The sequence below is a fragment of the Coloeus monedula genome, assembly GCF_965178545.1.
Source record: "Coloeus monedula genome assembly, chromosome: 3".
In the NCBI taxonomy this organism is placed as follows: domain Eukaryota; kingdom Metazoa; phylum Chordata; class Aves; order Passeriformes; family Corvidae; genus Coloeus; species Coloeus monedula.
The window spans coordinates 29,241,324-29,260,217 of record NC_138783.1 but is presented as its reverse complement, the minus strand read 5'-3'; the positions used below and the strand labels follow the sequence as shown (position 1 = coordinate 29,260,217).

The following is an 18,894-nucleotide window of genomic DNA, read 5'->3' as shown; positions in this document are numbered from 1 at the left end:
CCTTCCAGGGGAAAAGTGCTCTCAGACACTCTTCAGTCACATGCAGATGGCAAATTTTCACTGCCCTTTTGTCCACCAAACACTTGCTCTCTCGTCTGGCATCAGTCCATCAGTACACAGACTCACAGAAAAGCTTGATTGGAAGAGACCTTTTAAAAATCATCCAGTTCAACCGCCCCACCATGGCTGCTTAAACTCTGTCCAGGCCTTGAACACTTCTAGTGATGGGGCGTCCACCACTTCCCTGGGCAACCTGTCCTTCCAGCTTTCTGGGACATCTTTATTCAGGAAAAAAAGGACAGAAAAGTCATTGATATACTTCTAACCACAGCTACCGGTTAATAGACTTTAGGTTCAGAGGAGGCAGGAGGAAGGGGAAAGACCAAAGTTTGTAACCACAGATTAGCTCAATACGTGGCAGCTCAGTTACCTGGAAGAATTTGTTAAAGACAATGAGGAAAAAATGTGGAATAGCCTGACATTTGTGAGTCCTTCAAACTGAGGATTCATCAGCCCATCCATAAGGAAGACTATACTCAAAGCTGTGATCCAAGTGGGAAAATGGATATAAGGTATGTGAACTGGGAGGTAGGCAGGAAGAATATCCTTGATGACAGAAAAGAAAAGGGATTGGGTTCAGGTACTAGAGGAGGGAAGTCAGAGAATGAAGACAGGAGAGTAGAGAAGATTAGGCAAGAAAGACAGGAGAAGCAGTTTAAATAAAAATGGCAGAAAACACTGATGTTGAAACTAAAAAACACCTTATTTTTCCCTGTCCTACATGAATGTACATGAGTTTCCCGGGTCATAACTCTATCCTACATTAATGTCTTGTATTATTTTCTGTATTAATTTAATATCTCATTTGTTGCTTCATTGGGCACAACCTCTAATAATAAATAGCATAATTAGAATATTACTTCAGGCTATTGTTAAAGACTTTGTAGTTTTTGTAGTTTCTCTTCTAGAGAGAACTTGATATTTTTTTCTCTGCAACAGGGTAAAGATTGATATTAAAAAAAGATTTTTGTGGTTGTACATCTTCTTATGGGTTCAGACATTTACTGTGAAACCATTCCAAAACACCCATGAGGCATAGTTTTCCATTCAGAAAAGTAAGTCCTAGCCTCTGAAACTTTTATTTAACATTAAGGAGAGCAAAAAAGAATAAAAGCATAATCACTGAATAAATAGCCACACAATCTTCTATTGAGGAGGCATGCTAAGACAAATGAAATATCTGAGTCCAGCAGACTGCCAGAGGGCTTCTCTTAGAATTGAGTGTGTATCAGCTCTGTTCTCACTCCTTCACAGTGCACCACCTTTCAAAATACATCCTAGAAAACCATTTTCCGTAGCTTCTTAAAGTGCTTGCTATTTGCTTTGTTTTTTACAATTGCTTGCAGGCTGATTTAAAGGGATATTTCCTGTAAAATTCAGTGCTGATTCTGGAAAATGACTACAACAAAAAATACCCTTTCATATTCAACATGATCAAAAGTGGTGAATTTCATAATATAAAAGCTATGTCCTGTGCTTTACTGTATTAGCCTTACAGCTATAATTCAGATGATAGATGACCTTGTGTGAGATGTGGAGTTGTACCTACTTATGGAAAACTCAGGCTAATTACTGTGCTTGGTGACAGCAAAATAGAACAAATCCTTATAACCTAAATGATGTGTGCTAAAATGTGAGGCAAGAAAAGCCTTGAATTCCAGAGATTATGGGGCTATCAAGCGGAATCGATTATATTTCACATGTAGATAAAGTCTTTCTGGTGCAGAATCACTTGAATCATGACTGTTACAATGCAATACCCACTAGATCACAACTCAGACTTATGTTTCAAAATGTGTATTTTAACTGTAATGCCACAACAAGAAGTTATATGGAAGCATACCCTTTGCAGCTACATTTGAAACTGTATGAACTTCCTGGCCATTCAAAATACTTTAGAAGGTGTCAGCAAGACACTGTTTTTTCAGGGTTTTTTTTGTTAGAAATACATCCATAATCTCTACCATTAGTTACACCTGTGGACCAGACAGTGAAGTGTCATCACTCATAAAAATTCTCTTCTGTTCAGCCCCCAAATCTGCTGTCCCCATTTGTGGTGTAGATCAAACTGAGATACTAAAGCTCTTAATATATTTTGCAATATCTCAAAGTAATGCTTGTGAAATCAAAGGCTGACATATTAAAGAAAAAAAAATTACCTCCTCTCTCCTGAGCAGAACCCTCAAGTCCTTTCTTCTGTATTTCCACCAAAGTTTCATTTTATGTCTCCTCTTCTTACCCTTTTCATCCTCCTCAATATCTCCAGGTATTGCTCTGTGTTTCAGAAGTTAAGGCTTAAACTCAGGATTCTGGAGATTTCAGGTTCCATTCCTACCTTTGATTCTGATGCAATACGTGATTTTGAGTCATGAAGTAACTTGCCAGTGCATCTGTAAAGTGGAGTTGTTTGCATTTGCCCAGCAACGTGGCATATTTTGAATTGAACTGAATAATTTCCTGTGTGACTATGAGGTATTATTAAGTATCAAAAACTTTGGTTCACCAAACAGCCTAACTAGCTGGGAAAAATTTTTGCCCAGACTGATGAAATGGAAACAAATGCATTTTTAGTAGATTGCTATATAGTTGGATGAGTAAGCTTTGCTTTCATTCTCTTCTCCAAGGCAGGATCAACTTTCCCTGTGACATTCCTGCAGCTTCTTGTTCAAACTCTCTTTAGAAGTTTGCAATGAGTATATACATGACTTTTTTTCTCTAAGTTTTAACACTCTAATTGTAAAAAGGATCTGGCTGTGTAATTATGAAACTAGCCACTCCTTACCCTCTCCATAACGCACTTTAAGAAAAGTTTATTCCTGTATCTTCAGAGTTATTTTTGCATGTATTAGCCTTTTGCAGATTTCTTCTTTCTAAACTAAAAAGGCTGTTGCTTGCAATTTTTATAGTTCCATAACACAACTTTATTTGGACTATATGGAAGAGTATGGTGCCTTAATTTATACAACAAACAAAAATTTCTGTCTGCACCTCCCAGCATGGCATTTATTTTTATTACAGCTTTCTTCACAAATTTATATATGCATGTGTTCATTCATATCTGTGGGCATTTTCCATATTTTATCAGACTGCATCTCCAGCTTTCCAAGATGATTTTGAATTCTGAACCTGTCCTCCAAAATTTCATGGTCAGTCTAAGCCCATTGTTATGTGTAAATTTAGTAGCGTCCAGTCACTAGGAAAATAAACCACCCCCCCCCCACCCCTCCCCCCCAAATATTAGATGCAATATTCCAGATGCTGCCTTAAAAAGCATGGAGGAAGAGAATCACTTTCCTTAATCTACTGGCTGTGCTCCTGTTAAACCAGATTAGAGTGCTGTACACTGCATAGTTATTCTCTAGGCATTTACTGAACTACTTTATGCAATTAACTACTATCTATTGTAGTAATTAATTCTGATTTCTTTGTCAAGCCCTTGGAATTTACTTGCATTGAATACTGCTGATATAATTCATTTTACCACCAAATGATAAAAAGATGGTACTGGCATGGACTCATTGATTTGATGTGTGTTGCTATGGTGAATATCTGCACTGCTTTTGGGATTTTGGCTGCTGAGTTTCAGAGCTAGTTTCCACAGGGCAGCTATCTGACCTTAAAACAAATTTCTGGGAGAAGCCTCAGTGGGGCTCAGACCCCCCTCCTTTCAGGAGCTGCTTCTAAACTGGGTGCTCAACGCTTGAACTCTCCCTGAGCTCTGCTGCAGCTTTGCCTGGGCCTTTCCACTTGCTTAGCTGACCTGGATACTGATCCTGGCCTGCAGACTGGAATTACTGGCTTGATCTTGCACATGTCTTATCCCTATGGACACATCTGGTATGTCTGGACTGCTGATGCTGACCCATCACAGAGCTTATTTGCTACCCTTGCCCATATGTGGTGGGACTGTGTGCTTGACAGTCCTATCCTTGCCTGCCTTGTGATGCTGACTTTTTAGGTCCCCTTTCCTTATGGAACAGCTCCTCCTCCTGCTCCTTGACACACATGGCCACTGTAATTTATGCTTCAGCCATAATTCTCCCTGTGGGCTTACAGGTTGTTGAGCAGCTTTTGAAATAGATATACTGATAGTAGTCTTTCTATAAACAGTGTATGGGGATATATATGTACTTTGTTAGTTGACTCCACGAAGATGGGGTGTTCAGGTTCAGCTAGCACCCACCCAATCTCTCTGATGTTGATTTTGACTAATGGGTAGACATTCTGGAAGAGGGCCTTAGTGACAAGCATGAGTTCACTATATAGAACCTTAAAGTGACCCTTTTCAGGTCAAAACGTATCACTTTCTGCTGTTCCACCCAAGTGCATAGCACAATATGATCCCAGGAACTGGATAGTCATTTTCCACAGTGTGGAGGAATTATCTACTCATCAGCAGCTCACTTTGACCCTTCCTGGAGAAAAACATTGGTCCGGTAATTTCTAGATAATTCCTGAGCATGAGCATAGTTGAGAGTACAGCATCAGAATAAAATCCAGCAGCTGGAATGGCAGCAGTGTCATTCAGATTGTCAGCCCATTGCCAGACAGGGTAGACTTGGCCTGGCGTTTGAGGTCTGCAGTGAGTAGAGGCATGTGAGTCACCCTGGTTCTCTTAGCCATGGAAACAAAGGTCTTTTCCTGGTGTGGGTTACCAGGATAATATAAAGTTTCATGAAACAATTGCAAGTTCTGTAGTTTGCTGCATATGGGATGAATTGCAATTTACCAATACCCAACCAAATCTAAATTTGGAATTATTTCTGTAAGCAGTTTGCTGACACTATCTGTGTCCAATTCTTTTATTGTACAACATTAGGAGGGTAGTGCAGTACGTTAATAACTACTAACAGATGTAAGTCCATTGTTACATAATTTCATTAAATGTCTAACCTATCCTGTTGAAACATCTCCAGCAGAGATGATATTTATGATATTTGTTTAGAGCAGTCTCTATACTTGCTGTTCTACTTAGATTCTGTCGAGTATGGGCTGTATAGCTACAAGTGGATGAATCCATTATCCTGATGATGCGTGGATGCTATGGCTCTGTTTTCTTGAAGCCAAGCTAAGAAGTGAGGCTGAGCACGTATTCCTTGGGCAGGTATCCCCGCCCATGGTGGGGAGGTTGGAACTAGATGATCTCTAAGGCCCCTTCCAATCCAAACCATTCTATGATTGCATCATTCTATGATTGTATCATTCTATGATCTATAGAAACACACTCCAGCACGTACACTCAGAATACTCAAACACACAGCTGGCCATGCAGAACACATAGACACGAAGTACTTGAAAATTTTACTTTGGGAATGCTTTGAAAATCTAGCTAATGTCACTTTGAAGCCATCAGAATTAGCAAGACATTTAAAATCTAATCATCCAGAGCATAAAGACAAATGTCTACAATTTTTTCAGCAACATTTCAAGCCATGTGACATTCAATTCAATACTTTACAAAATTTCACCAAACTTAATGACAAATTTGTAGAAGCCTCCTTTGAGGTTTTTTGCTTCACAGTGATGCCTTAGGTTTTAACTTCCATATTTTTCAAATCCTGTACTGCCTAGTGGGTAAATCTGAGGTTTCTTGTGGCCTGTTAATTTCTGCTTTCTCATGCTAGGTAGACATAACAAAGTCTCTCTAGGCCTGCTCTCCAAGGACACTCAGGCCACCCTAGGCCCAAAAAGTATAAACCAAAAGCCTCTAAAGGGGGGGCAAGCTTGGGAAATCTACATCATTAACTGAAGCTTTACTTGGAGAATTAACCCCAATATGCAAATGAACCAAAGTTATGAAAGTGTGAAGAACTCATGACCTGGGGTCCATCTTGGGGTCCTGTTACAGTAATCCCCGCTGTAACAGGGTCCATCTTGGCAGTAGCCTCTGACTCCCCAGGGTGTACCTTTGAAGGCCCTTCAAATAAATACCTACCTTTATTCCCTTATTCTTGTCTAGTCTCTGGTTTTAGGTAGCCACTTCAGTCATCAACAGCAAAAGACAAAATGCCACATGGTACCAGGAAAACACTTATTCTTCCTGCCATAAAAGGTAAAAATGGCTGTGATAATACACAGAAAGCAACAGGGCAGCAAACTGAAATGCATTCCTTTGTCAGCAAACACCGTTACCAAACACAGAGAAAATACTGCTGAAGGTTTGAAGAAACAAGCATCAGTACAAATTACACAGTGGAAGAGGATTCCTGAGTGGATGGATGAAAGTACAAATGTTTCTAAAATGCCTCAGATTATGGTATTTGACAAATTCCGGTAGTGAAATAAATTAAGAGCTACCTTCTGCAAGCTACTGAAGGAAAGATCTGTCACAGAAGCTGTATCCTCAACAGTAAATCATTTCTTTAATAAAACTGTTTTCTGGAAGAGCTGTGCAAGTGTAAAGACCAGTGGAACAGCTCCTTTGACTGACATAAGAGAGGGATTGGGTGGTAAGGTTACATAGCCACTATTACACCTGGAATTCGTTCACTGCAATTGCTCATAGAAGAGTTATTACAGCAATGACATTGGAGCCAGACCTGCAAAAGGTGCTGCAGGATGTCATTGACTTGGTTCATTTCATAAAAACAAGACCTTGAAATGGTAGAACCCTTGCAATACTTTGCAATGACAAGGGAAAGACCAAGAAAATCCTTTATAACTGTGGTGGGTTGACCTTGATTTGCTGTCACATGCTCACCAAGCCTATTATCAGATATTTGAATACAACTGATAAAGACAAGGACCTGTCCCAGTATTAGAAGAGGCGACAGTAACTACTCATAAACTAAGAAGCCATGACAGTGCAAGACATGGAGAGATTAAGGCAACAGACATAAAAAAACAAACCTAGGTATGTAAAGCAGGACATCAGACACTGGACTGCAAACCTGCAGTTGTAAACAACGCATTTCAGCTGCTGCACAACCCTTCCAATGCAAATCCCTTCACCAAACTGAAAACACTGTAACTGAATCTTTATCCAATTTGCATGCTTAGTCAAATCATCTGAGCTATCAACTCCAAAAACAACATGTAAAATAGCAGAAATATTAAATGACATTAGGATACTCCTGCCCCTGAGATAAATAGGTGAGCATTGCCCATAACAGCTCCTTGGAGCTGGCAGTGCCTGGCAGATCTGAGGCTTTCAGGAACCCAGGAGAAGCTGAGCAATAATTGCAAGCTCTTGAGTTGCAATGGCCACATCTTTTGCTCTCCTTTGTCTATCAATTGCCATAATTGAATCCATGGCAGGAATTCTAGGAGATGGAATTATCTTGGCTGTCAGTGCATCTAGCTGCATTGGGAGCAAAACATGGTCTCCCTATGATATGATCATGATCTCTCTGAGTTCATCTAGAATCATTTTGCAATGCTGGAGTATACTGGATTTTTTCATGAGTATATTTTTTGAAACTTCCTATTATAAAGAAAATGTTTTCATAGTTTCCAAAGTAATTTTTACATTTCTGAACTACATCAGCCTCTGGTTTGGTGCCTGGCTTAGTGTCTTCTATTGCATCAAGGTTGCCAGTTTTACACAGCCTTTCTTCATCTGGATGAAGCAAAGAATTGCCAGGCTGGTACCCTGGATGCTGCTCACATCATGGCTCTACTCCTTTGCAGCCGCAATTCCCTTCGCCTTAGATCTCTACAATGGGCACAACAACTTCACTGCTCCTTTACCCATGACAAACTCTTCAGCAATGAGAACCACAAGGAAAGACAACTTGACTTTATTGATTTATCTCTGTAATGCAGCTATAAGTTTGCCTTTAATACTGTCTGTTGTTTCAAGTGTCCTGCTGATTTGGTCTCTGTGGGTACACACCAGACGGATGCAAAATAATGCAAGTGGCTTCAGGGATCCCAGCTTAGAGGCCCATACCAGTGCCATCAAGTCAATCTGTTCCTTCCTCATCCTTTACATTACATATTTTATGTGTGTGCTTCTCCTCTTATTCAATGGTTTTTCACCTTTAAGCAGTGGAGAATCTATCTGTATAGTTTTAATGGCTGCCTGTCCTACTGGACACGCATTGATCTTAATTTGGAGCAATCCAAAATTTCGAGAGCTGACAGCTAGGATTTGGCACCACACTAAGTGTCCACTCAGAACCACATCCATGTAAAAGACATGGGCTTAGCCTGGGCTTTCTAATTTACATTGAAAATATTTCAGTTGAAGTCATCCGATGCATAAATAGATGCTGGAATGAGTAGATCAGAGCCTTGATCTGGTATCATGTAGAAGGTGGAAAATTGCTTTACTTGCATGTGAGTCTTGTTATGAAGAATTGTGTAAGTTGTCTCCTATTTGCTGTACTTTCCTTGGAAATCATCACGGTTTCTCTAGGACAACAGAAAAACAGGGCCAAGACTCAGGCTAGGATGTAATCACTTGAAATTATGTAAGTTACCATTTATGATACAAACAGAACAGACTTGTTTGAGCCCAAGCATGATCTCATTTTATTTGTGAATATTATGCTTGAATGCTGTTTCTGCTCACTATAAGCGCCTATTGAGGATGCTGAGGTATTCCAAATAATTTTGGAAAATTTTGCTGATAATTTTCAACTCTGGTTGAATTCTAGAAAAATATTCGTTGATTCTAAAGGTGTCTATAACATCCCAGTATGGTACAGGAAAGAATGACATGGCCTTTCAAGCTTCATGTTCCTGCTGAAATAGTGATCAGTGTCAGTGCATTATTGTTACATCAGGACTGGAGCTTTGGGACCCTTTCCAGCAGCAGTGGGACTTTATTTACTTCTAAACTGTCACCGAAACATACATGACCTCACCCTCATGTTCCCAAAGGCCCTTCTGATGTCATGTAGCTGGCTTGGATGTTGTCAATCTGTTTGAAGTAATGTGTCTGTACTTGACCTGAGTTTGCACCTGCCTTAAGACTAAAAAACACCAAGTCAAAGGATAACTTGTGTTGGAGTCTTCCTTCCCCTCACGACAGAAATATTTCACAGGTGACAGAAATGGCTTGCAGGAATGTTTTTTATGCCATTTAACAGACCTGCTGAAAATTCAGAACATGGCAATGACACCCCAGCATGCCATTGTCAGCACCACTGAAACGTGCTGGCTCCCAGCTCAGCACCGTGCAACACCCATGTTGGGAGGGTTGGTCCATCCTCTGCCCTTCCCTGCTGTCCCCTCACCCGCCTTCAGGAACAAAGCTCAGACCTCTCCCACCCCACCAACAGGCAAAACACGTGGGCTGTGCCCAGCCCACAAACCGTGTGTGCTGTCCTGCTCCTGGCTGAGCTCTGAGGCACACGGCTGCTCAGCAGGGACACCCTGAACAGCTGCTCTCACACGGTTTAGTTTACCTTCCATTATTCCACATTCCTCATGCCCATGAGAATTGAAAGCGCTCCCTGTGCTACTTTCCTGCCTCTTTCAGTACATCTTCCCTCCAAAGCTTTCTTTGCATAGAATTAAGTTAAACACTTACCAGTTCATTAACATGCATTTGGGAATCTAGGAGGGAAAGCCGACAGAAATACATGTAAAATATATAAACACATATACATATATCTGAGGTGGATGCTCACAAAGTTTTACTCCTACAGGTGCATGATCAAAGAGGTTTGATCACTGCCCTAGGCAATCATTGATCACATTAAGCACTGGGAAATGCAATCTGCTCAAAGGAACAGCCTTGAAAACACCTCAGAATTTCTCCTTTGATCACTGCCCTCAGCTTCTTACTGTACTGCTGACAGCTACTTGTGTCACTGCATTTATAAGAGCCTGTTGATGTGTTCTGGGCTGCAGATAAAACGTGAGTCCCAAAGCTTTTCACTAAACCCAAGCCTCTCCACTCACCTGTTTCTTGTTGTCTGTGGAAAGTGTTTGAATTCACTTCTTTTAGCACATACAAAGAATTCTAAAAGCATGGATGTTCCATATGGGAGCAAAATTGACTCAATTAACACTTGTGCCATTGCTCCTGTATGTAATGCTGTATATTGCCAGATCTTAAATTCCCTACGCAAATTCCACATCTTTTCAGGAGGCGGGTGAAAAATTGGCAAGTGAAGCACTCTGGTAAAAGAACTTTCCTTTTCTCTGTCCTTACCTTTCTGCAAATTTATTGTTCTTTTCTGAGTCATTCAGAGGGAGCATGCAAAGATAATTATAATGCTTAAAAATCTCCACACACAAAAGAAAAATATGATAATCCTCTTTGTAGCAGCTATTTCAATATATCTGATATAGAAGAGGAGATGACCCAGGGTAAGAAGAGGCTGTGGCAATTATTTCATACCAACTTGGAAACCATCAACAGTGCAAGACATGGAGAGATTAAGGCATCAGACATAAAAAAACAAATCTAGGCATGTAAAGCAGGACATCAGACACTGGATTGCAAACATGAGGATGGAAAAACTCCACTTAAGATGCTGCACAACCTTTCCAATGCAAATCCCTTCACCAAACTGAAAACACTGTAACTGCACCTTTATCCAATTTGCATGCTCAGTCAAATCATCTGAGCTATCAACTCCAAAAACAACATGTAAAATAGCAGAAATATTAAATGACATTAGGATACTCCTGCCTCTGAGATAAATAGGTGGGCATTGCCCATAACAGCTCCTTGGAGCTGGCAGTGCCTGGCAAATCTGAGGCTTTCAGGAGCCCAGGAGAAGCTGAGCAATAATTGCAAGCTCTTGAGTTGCAATGGCCACATCTTTTGCTCTCCTTTGTCTATCAATTGCCATAATTGAATCCACGGCAGGAATTCTAGGAGATGGAATTATCTTGGCTGTCAGTGCATCTAGCTGCATTGGAAGCAAAACATGGTCCCCATATGATATGATCATGATCTCTCTGAGTTCATCTAGAATCATTTTGCACTCTGGGACTATACTGGTTTTGTTCATGAGTCTATTTTCTGAACACTTGTATCGTGAAGAAAATGTATTTGTAGTTTCCAATACAGCTTTTATATTTCTGAACTGCTCCAGTCTCTGGTTTGGTGCCTGGCTTAGTGTCTTCTATTGCATCAAGGTTGCCAGTTTTACACAGCCTTTCTTCATCTGGATGAAGCAAAGAATTGCCAGGCTGGTACCCTGGATGCTGCTCACATCATGCCTCCACTCCTTCGCAGCCGCAATTCCCTTCGCCTTAGATCTCTACAATGGGCACAACAACTTCACTGCTCCTTTACCCATGACAAACTCTTCAGCAATGAGAACCACAAGGAAAGACAACTTGACTTTATTGATTTATCTTTGTGAGGCAAGTACAGCTTTGCCTTTAATACTGTCTGTTGTTTCAAGTGTCCTGCTGATTTGGTCTCTGTGGGTACACACCAGACAGATGCAAAATAATGGAAGTGGCTTCAGGGATCCCAGCTTAGAGGCCCATACTAGTGCCATCAAGTCAATCTGTTCCTTACTTATCTTCTACATTACATATTTTACTTGTTTGCTCCTTCTCTTAAGCAATATTTTTTCATTTTTAAGTGATGCACAATCAGTGTGTGAAGCTGTAATGGCTGCATGTCCCGCAGGACACACATTGGTCTTAATTTGGAGCAATCCAAAATTTCGAGAGCGGACAGCTAGGATTTGGCACCACACTAAGTGTCCACTCAGAACCACATCCACGTAAAAGACATGGGCTTAGCCTGGGCTTTCTAGTTTAGATCCAAATGAATTAAATTGAAGTAATCAAATGAATAAAGTAATAGACACTGCAATGAGTAGATTAGAGCCCTGATCTGGAATCATGAAGATGGTGGAAATTTGCTTGACTTGCATGTGAGCCTTGTTACGAAGTGTGAGTTGTCTCCTATTTGCTGTACTTTCCTTGGAAATAATCATGGTTTCTCTAAGACAACAGGAAAACAAGGCCACGAATCAGATTCCAGTATTATTCAGGAAAGAACAAGAAGGACTTTTGATCTTCCTGCTCTTGCTGAAATAGTGATCAGTGCCAGTGCATTATTGTTACATCAGGACTGGAGCTTTGGGACCCTTTCCAGCTGCAGTGGGAGTTTATTTACTTTTAAACTGACTGTCCCTGAAGCATACATCACTTGAGCCTTTTGTTCACTAAGCCCATCCTGATGTAAAACAGCTGGCTTGGATGTTGTCAATCTGTTTGAAGCAATTTGACCTGAGTTTGTGACAGAATTGTTTTACTTTAAAAATTAAAAAATACCAAGTCAAACGATAACTTGTGTTGGAGTCTTCCTTCCCCTCATGACAGAAATGTTTCACAGGTGACAGAAATGGCTTGCAGGAACGTTTTTTATGCCATTTAACAGACCTGCTGAAAATTCAGAACATGGCAATGACACCCCAGCATGCCATTGTCAGCACCACTGAAACGTGCTGGCTCCCAGCTCAGCACCGTGCAACACCCATGTTGGGAGGGTTGGTCCATCCTCTGCCCTTCCCTGCTGTCCCCTCACCGGCCTTCAGGAACAAAGCTCAGACCTCTCCCACCCCACCAACAGGCAAAACACGTGGGCTGTGCCCAGCCCACAAACCGTGTGTGCTGTCCTGCTCCTGGCTGAGCTCTGAGGCACACGGCTGCTCAGCAGGGACACCCTGAACAGCTGCTCTCACACGGTTTAGTTTACCTTCCATTATTCCACATTCCTCATGCCCATGAGAATTGAAAGCACTCCCTGTGCTATTTTCCTGCCTCTTTCAGTACATCTTCCCTCCAAAGCTTTCTGTGCATAGAATTAAGTTAAATAAATACTTACCAGTTCATTAACATGCATTTGGGAATCTAGGAGGGAAAGCCGACAGGAATACTGGAAAGCATCTTATAGGGTCAATCTCCTGGTAGACCTTTCTGTCTGTACCTTACCAGCTAACTAACTATTGGCATATGAATAAAAATATCTTCAACATGCATTTTATAGACTGTATACTAAATCCCTGCGTTCTATTGGGTAAATTATAACTTTGGTCAGGATTTGTTCTGGGAAAGAAAATAACAACCCCTGTACTAGGAGGAAAATGACAGTTACGAGGATTATGATCCTTTGATGTCATGCATCTTGTCTCAGAGGAAGCATTCTTCTTTTTTCTCTCTTCTGTCTGGAAGCTGAAGGTTGGTTTGGTTCCCCCACCTTAAACCTACCAGTTTGCAACCTGAAGAAAGTTTCAAAGTCGTGGACTCAGACCCTTCCAAAACATCCAAAATATGTCCACACACACCAGTGCCACAGAACTGCAATGGCAGCTCAATTCAAGCCTGGAACAGGAAATCAAATCAGTAAACAAACAAAATTCAGAGCTCATCCTGCTCTAACACTGCAAGAAGGACATCAGACAAATCATGTTCTCTTGTACCTCTTTCCAGTGAACATCCAGGAAAAAACCCACAAAATTTTCTAGGAAACTGCTCACATGTAACATAAAACAATGAGGCCAGCATTTGAAACAAATCTCTTTCCCGTTAAAGACACTCTTCTGGATTTCTATAATTTAATGATAAAAATAATCATCAGTGAGTAATTCAAAGAATGACAGCAGTCCCCATTTATTTTCTAAAGCACAGGCTTTTCCAAGCAACGAAACAATAATTTGATTAGAGTCATTAGCTCAAGTCAATAAATGCAAATATGTACAGGAGAAGTCATTACAGGATCCTTCTCTGATTTGCATTCCCAGAAGCACAGCTGGAATTTTCATAATGGAAATTCTGAACTACATGCAATGCAGTTTTCAATGCCCGTCACAACTGGATTTTAAGGAAGAGCAAAACCTGAGTGCCAGACTGCACTGCTTTTCTGTGTATGTTGGGAGAGAGGATGACCAAAAAAGCTATGAATGGACTATCTGGTGAAATTAAGGCCTTGCCTTTGGGGTTTGCCTGCCCTGTCTCGGAGCCAACATCCACAGTCCACCTGACTGACCTTAAAGCAAACTGCTGGGACAAGCCTCAGTGGGGCTCAGCCCCCTCTCCTTTCAGGAGCTGCTTCTAAGCTGGGTGCTCAATGCTCTGCTGCAGCTTTGCCTGGGCCTTTCCACCTGCTTAGCTGACCTGGATACTGATCCTGGCCTGCAGACTGGAATTACTGGCTTGATCTTGCATGTCTTATCATTATGAACATATCTGGCAATCATAGGACATCTGGAAATCCCTGGTTACCATCACAAAGCTTCTCTGCTATCCTTGCCCATATGTGGGGGGACTGCACACCTGACAGTGCCCTCAGCATCTCTTTGCCTTGCCTTGTAGGGACTCCTTCAACATGGGGAAAATAATTGCATTTATTGCCAATCAATAACAGAGTAGGGGAGTGAGAAAGAAACAACAAAAGCAGAAATCTCTTCCCCCCATCTCCTCCTCTTCACTCTTCCATCTCCTCCCTGTTCCCCTGAGCAGGGCAGGGCAGGGCAGAGGAACAGGGAATGGCGACTGCAGAGTGCATCCTCTCCACAGGGTGCAATCTTCCAGGAACAAAGTGCTTCAGCATGGGATCCCCACAGGCTGCAGCTCCTGCCAGGAGCCTCCTCCATGGTGGGACCTCCACAGGACGCAGCTTCCTTCAGGGCACAACCACCTGCTGGCGTGGGGGCTCCGCTCAGGCTGCAGTGTGGATATCTGCTGCAGAGGGGTCTGACAGGGGCTGCAGGCTCACAGTCTACATCAGCATGGTCTTCTCCAGGGAAAGCACGGGAATGTTTGCTCTGGTGCCTGGAGCATCTTGTGCCCCTCCTTCTTCACTGACCTGGCTGTCTGCAAGGCTGCTTCTCTCACATATTCTCTCTCACTCCTCTCTCTCACACCTGCTCTGCACTGGTCTTTGCCCTTCCTTAAATGAGTTGTCACACAGATGCCACCAGCATCACTGATGGCCAGAGCCTTGGCCATCACGGGCTCTCTTTTGGGGGTAACTGGCAGGACCAGTTCTGTGTGACACAGCAGCAACACCTGGTCCTTTCTCACACAAACCACCCCTGCAGCCTCCTCTCTACCAAAACCTCGCCAACACATATCACACAGACATTTGCTGGTTATCTCATGGCAAGATGCTTAAGGTCAACTCTGAATGGGGCTTTGGGTAACCTGGACTACTGGAAGGTGACCCTGCCAATGGCAGGGGGTTGGAACTAGACGGTCTTTAAGGTCTCTTTCAACCCAAACCATTCTGTGATTCTATGATTCAATCAATGAGCTTAAAAGAGCCGCTGAACTGAAAGAGCAGCTACACAGTTTGCTTTTACTAAAAGGCAAGTGCTCTGTGTTTGCTGATATTTTTTCTGTTAGCATTGTCTGTCAATAGCATGAAAGAAAGCAGTTCCTGTCAGAAAAGTAAACACACTTACTTTATCCCTTCAAGGTGAATGTGAAATTCTAACAGTGGCTGACAATCTAACTGCTTTCCAAAAGGTTTTCACACCAAAAATTATATAAGTGTGACACGTCCAAAAACTCTCATGCAGGTAGACTTCCAACATTTGGAAACACACTGTCCAAACCCATTTTAAAAACTTTCAAAAGAAGAGCTTCTGTGCATTTTGGACCCATTTGTTAAACATATAAAATACAGAACAATATTTGATTGGTTGGAAAATTTTGACATCAGGGAAGTTGGCAATTTACAGCTGAATTTCAGCAAAGAACTTTGCGGATGTGGTAGTGGGGAAGCCATTCAGAGCAAGTATCAAAAGAAACTGAACACAGAGCCAGGCCTTTGAATCACTGTGTCACAAAGTGATAAACCCGGAGTTTAAGAAAGTAATGAAGTGTGTTGAATCATGTTGCTCTCACCAAAAACAATTACTAATAATATTTTTAGTGAGAACAGAAAAAGAGTTTGTACCAATACTAAAGTAAAATAATTTTTACAATGTTGTTTATTTGATCTTGAATTATTTCAATCGTTATTTTGAGGTGTTTTATAATAAGCATCTGTAAATAATACGTACATAACACATACAGAGGTACATGTAAAATATGTAAACAAACATACATATATCTGAGGTGGATGCTCACAAAGTTTTACTCCTACAGGTGCATGATCAAAGAGGTTTGATCACTGCCCTAGGCAATCATTGATCACATTAAGCATTGGGAAATGCAATCTGCTCAAAGGAACAGCCTTGAAAACACCTCAGAATTTCTCCTTTGATCACCGCCCACAGCTTCTTACTGTACTGCTGACAGCTACTTGTGTCACTGCATTTATAAGAGCCTGTTGATGTGTTCTGGGCTGCAGATAAAACGTGAGTCCCAAAGCTTTTCACTAAACCCAAGCCTCTCCACTCACCTGTTTCTTGTTGTCTGTGGAAAGTGTTTGAATTCACTTCTTTTAGCACATACAAAGAATTCTAAAAGCATGGATGTTCCATATGGGAGCAAAATTGACTCAATTAACACTTGTGCCATTGCTCCTGTATGTAATGCTGTATATTGCCAGATCTTAAATTCCCTACGCAAATTCCACATCTTTTCAGGAGGCGGGTGAAAAATTGGCAAGTGAAGCACTCTGGTAAAAGAACTTTCCTTTTCTCTGTCCTTACCTTTCTGCAAATTTATTGTTCTTTTCTGGATCATTCAGAGGGAGCATGCAAAGATAATTATAATGCTTAAAAATCTCCACACACAAAAGAAAAATATGATAATCCTCTTTGTAGCAGCTATTTCAATATATCTGATATAGAAGAGGAGATGACCCAGGGTAAGAAGAGGCTGTGGCAATTATTTCATACCAACTTGGAAACCATCAACAGTGCAAGACATGGAGAGATTAAGGCATCAGACATAAAAAAACAAATCTAGGCATGTAAAGCAGGACATCAGACACTGGACTGCAAACATGAGGATGGAAAAACTCCACTTAAGCTGCTGCACAACCCTTCCAATGCAAATCCCTTCACCAAACTGAAAACACTGTAACTGAACTTTTATCCAATTTGCATGCTTAGTCAAATCATCTGAGCTATCAACTCCAAAAACAACATGTAAAATAGCAGAAATATTAAATGACATTAGGATACTCCTGCCTCTGAGATAAATAGGTGGGCATTGCCCATAACAGCTCCTTGGAGCTGGCAGTGCCTGGCAGATCTGAGGCTTTCAGGAGCCCAGGAGAAGCTGAGCAATAATTGCAAGCTCTTGAGTTGCAATGGTCACATCTTTTGCTCTCCTTTGTCTATCAATTGCCATAATTGAATCCACGGCAGGAATTCTAGGAAATGGAATTATCTTGGCTGTCAGTGCATCTAGCTGCATTGGGAGCAAAACATGGTCCCCATATGATATGATCATGATCTCTCTGAGTTCATCTAGAATCATTTTGCAATGCTGGAGTATACTGGATTTTTTCATGAGTATATTTTCTGAACGCTTCTATTGTGAAGAAAATGTATTTGTAGTTTCCAATACAGCTTTTATGTTTCTGAACTGCTCCAGTCTCTGGTTTGGTGCCTGGCTTAGTGTCTTCTATTGCATCAAGGTTGCCAGTTTTACACAGCCTTTCTTCATCTGGATGAAGCAAAGAATTGCCAGGCTGGTACCCTGGATGCTGCTCACATCATGCCTCCACTCCTTCGCAGCCGCAATTCCCTTCGCCTTAGATCTCTACAATGAGCACAACAACTTCACTGCTCCTTTACCCATGACAAACTCTTCAGCAATGAGAACCACAAGGAAAGACAACTTGACTTTATTGATTTATCTCTGTAATGCAGCTATAAGTTTGCCTTTAATACTGTCTGTTGTTTCAAGTGTCCTGCTGATTTGGTCTCTGTGGGTACACACCAGACAGATGCAAAATAATGGAAGTGGCTTCAGGGATCCCAGCTTAGAGGCCCATACCAGTGCCATCAAGTCAATCTGTTCCTTACTTATCTTCTACATTACATATTTTACTTGTTTGCTCCTTCTCTTAAGCAATACTTTTTCATTTTTAAGTGATGGGGAAACCATATGTTTGGTTATAATGGCTGCATGTCCCACAGGACACACATTGGTCTTAATTTGGAGCAATCCAAAATTTCGAGAGCGGACAGCTAGGATTTGGCACCACACTAAGTGTCCACTCAGAACCACATCCACGTAAAAGACATGGGCTTAGCCTGGGCTTTCTAGTTTAGATCCAAATGAATTAAATTGAAGTAATCAAATGAATAAAGTAATAGACACTGCAATGAGTAGATTAGAGCCCTGATCTGGAATCATGAAGATGGTGGAAATTTGCTTGACTTGCATGTGAGCCTTGTTACGAAGTGTGAGTTGTCTCCTATTTGCTGTACTTTCCTTGGAAATAATCATGGTTTCTCTAAGACAACAGGAAAACAAGGCCACGAATCAGATTCCAGTATTATTCAGGAAAGAACAAGAAGGACTTTTGATCTTCCTGCTCTTGCTGAAATAGTGATCAGTGCCAGTGCATTATTGTTACATCAGGACTGGAGCTTTGGGACCCTTTCCAGCTGCAGTGGGAGTTTATTTACTTTTAAACTGACTGTCCCTGAAGCATACATCACTTGAGCCTTTTGTTCACTAAGCCCATCCTGATGTAAAACAGCTGGCTTGGATGTTGTCAATCTGTTTGAAGCAATTTGACCTGAGTTTGTGACAGAATTGTTTTACTTTAAAAATTAAAAAATACCAAGTCAAACGATAACTTGTGTTGGAGTCTTCCTTCCCCTCATGACAGAAATGTTTCACAGGTGACAGAAATGGCTTGCAGGAACGTTTTTTATGCCATTTAACAGACCTGCTGAAAATTCAGAACATGGCAATGACACCCCAGCATGCCATTGTCAGCACCACTGAAACGTGCTGGCTCCCAGCTCAGCACCGTGCAACACCCATGTTGGGAGG

At 41.4% G+C, this 18,894-nt stretch overlaps 3 protein-coding genes across 3 annotated transcripts; all 3 read left to right on the top strand.

The window, feature by feature from the left end:
* Positions 1-7,259: 7,259 nt before the first annotated feature.
* LOC309571660 (taste receptor type 2 member 40-like) lies at positions 7,260-8,195 on the top strand (the record flags this gene model as incomplete). The annotated part of the gene is made up of 1 exon (XM_082279355.1): positions 7,260-8,195. One exon carries the CDS (start codon positions 7,260-7,262, stop codon positions 8,193-8,195), a length of 936 nt encoding a protein of 311 aa, XP_082135481.1.
* Positions 8,196-10,770: 2,575 nt separating this feature from the next.
* On the top strand, positions 10,771-11,706 carry LOC309570771 (taste receptor type 2 member 40-like; the record flags this gene model as incomplete). The annotated part of the gene is made up of 1 exon (XM_082277785.1): positions 10,771-11,706. One exon carries the CDS (start codon positions 10,771-10,773, stop codon positions 11,704-11,706), a length of 936 nt encoding a protein of 311 aa, XP_082133911.1.
* Positions 11,707-17,191: 5,485 nt separating this feature from the next.
* Positions 17,192-18,127, top strand: LOC309570770 (taste receptor type 2 member 40-like; the record flags this gene model as incomplete). Its single annotated transcript, XM_082277784.1, has 1 exon — positions 17,192-18,127. One exon carries the CDS (start codon positions 17,192-17,194, stop codon positions 18,125-18,127), a length of 936 nt encoding a protein of 311 aa, XP_082133910.1.
* Positions 18,128-18,894: the final 767 nt, after the last annotated feature.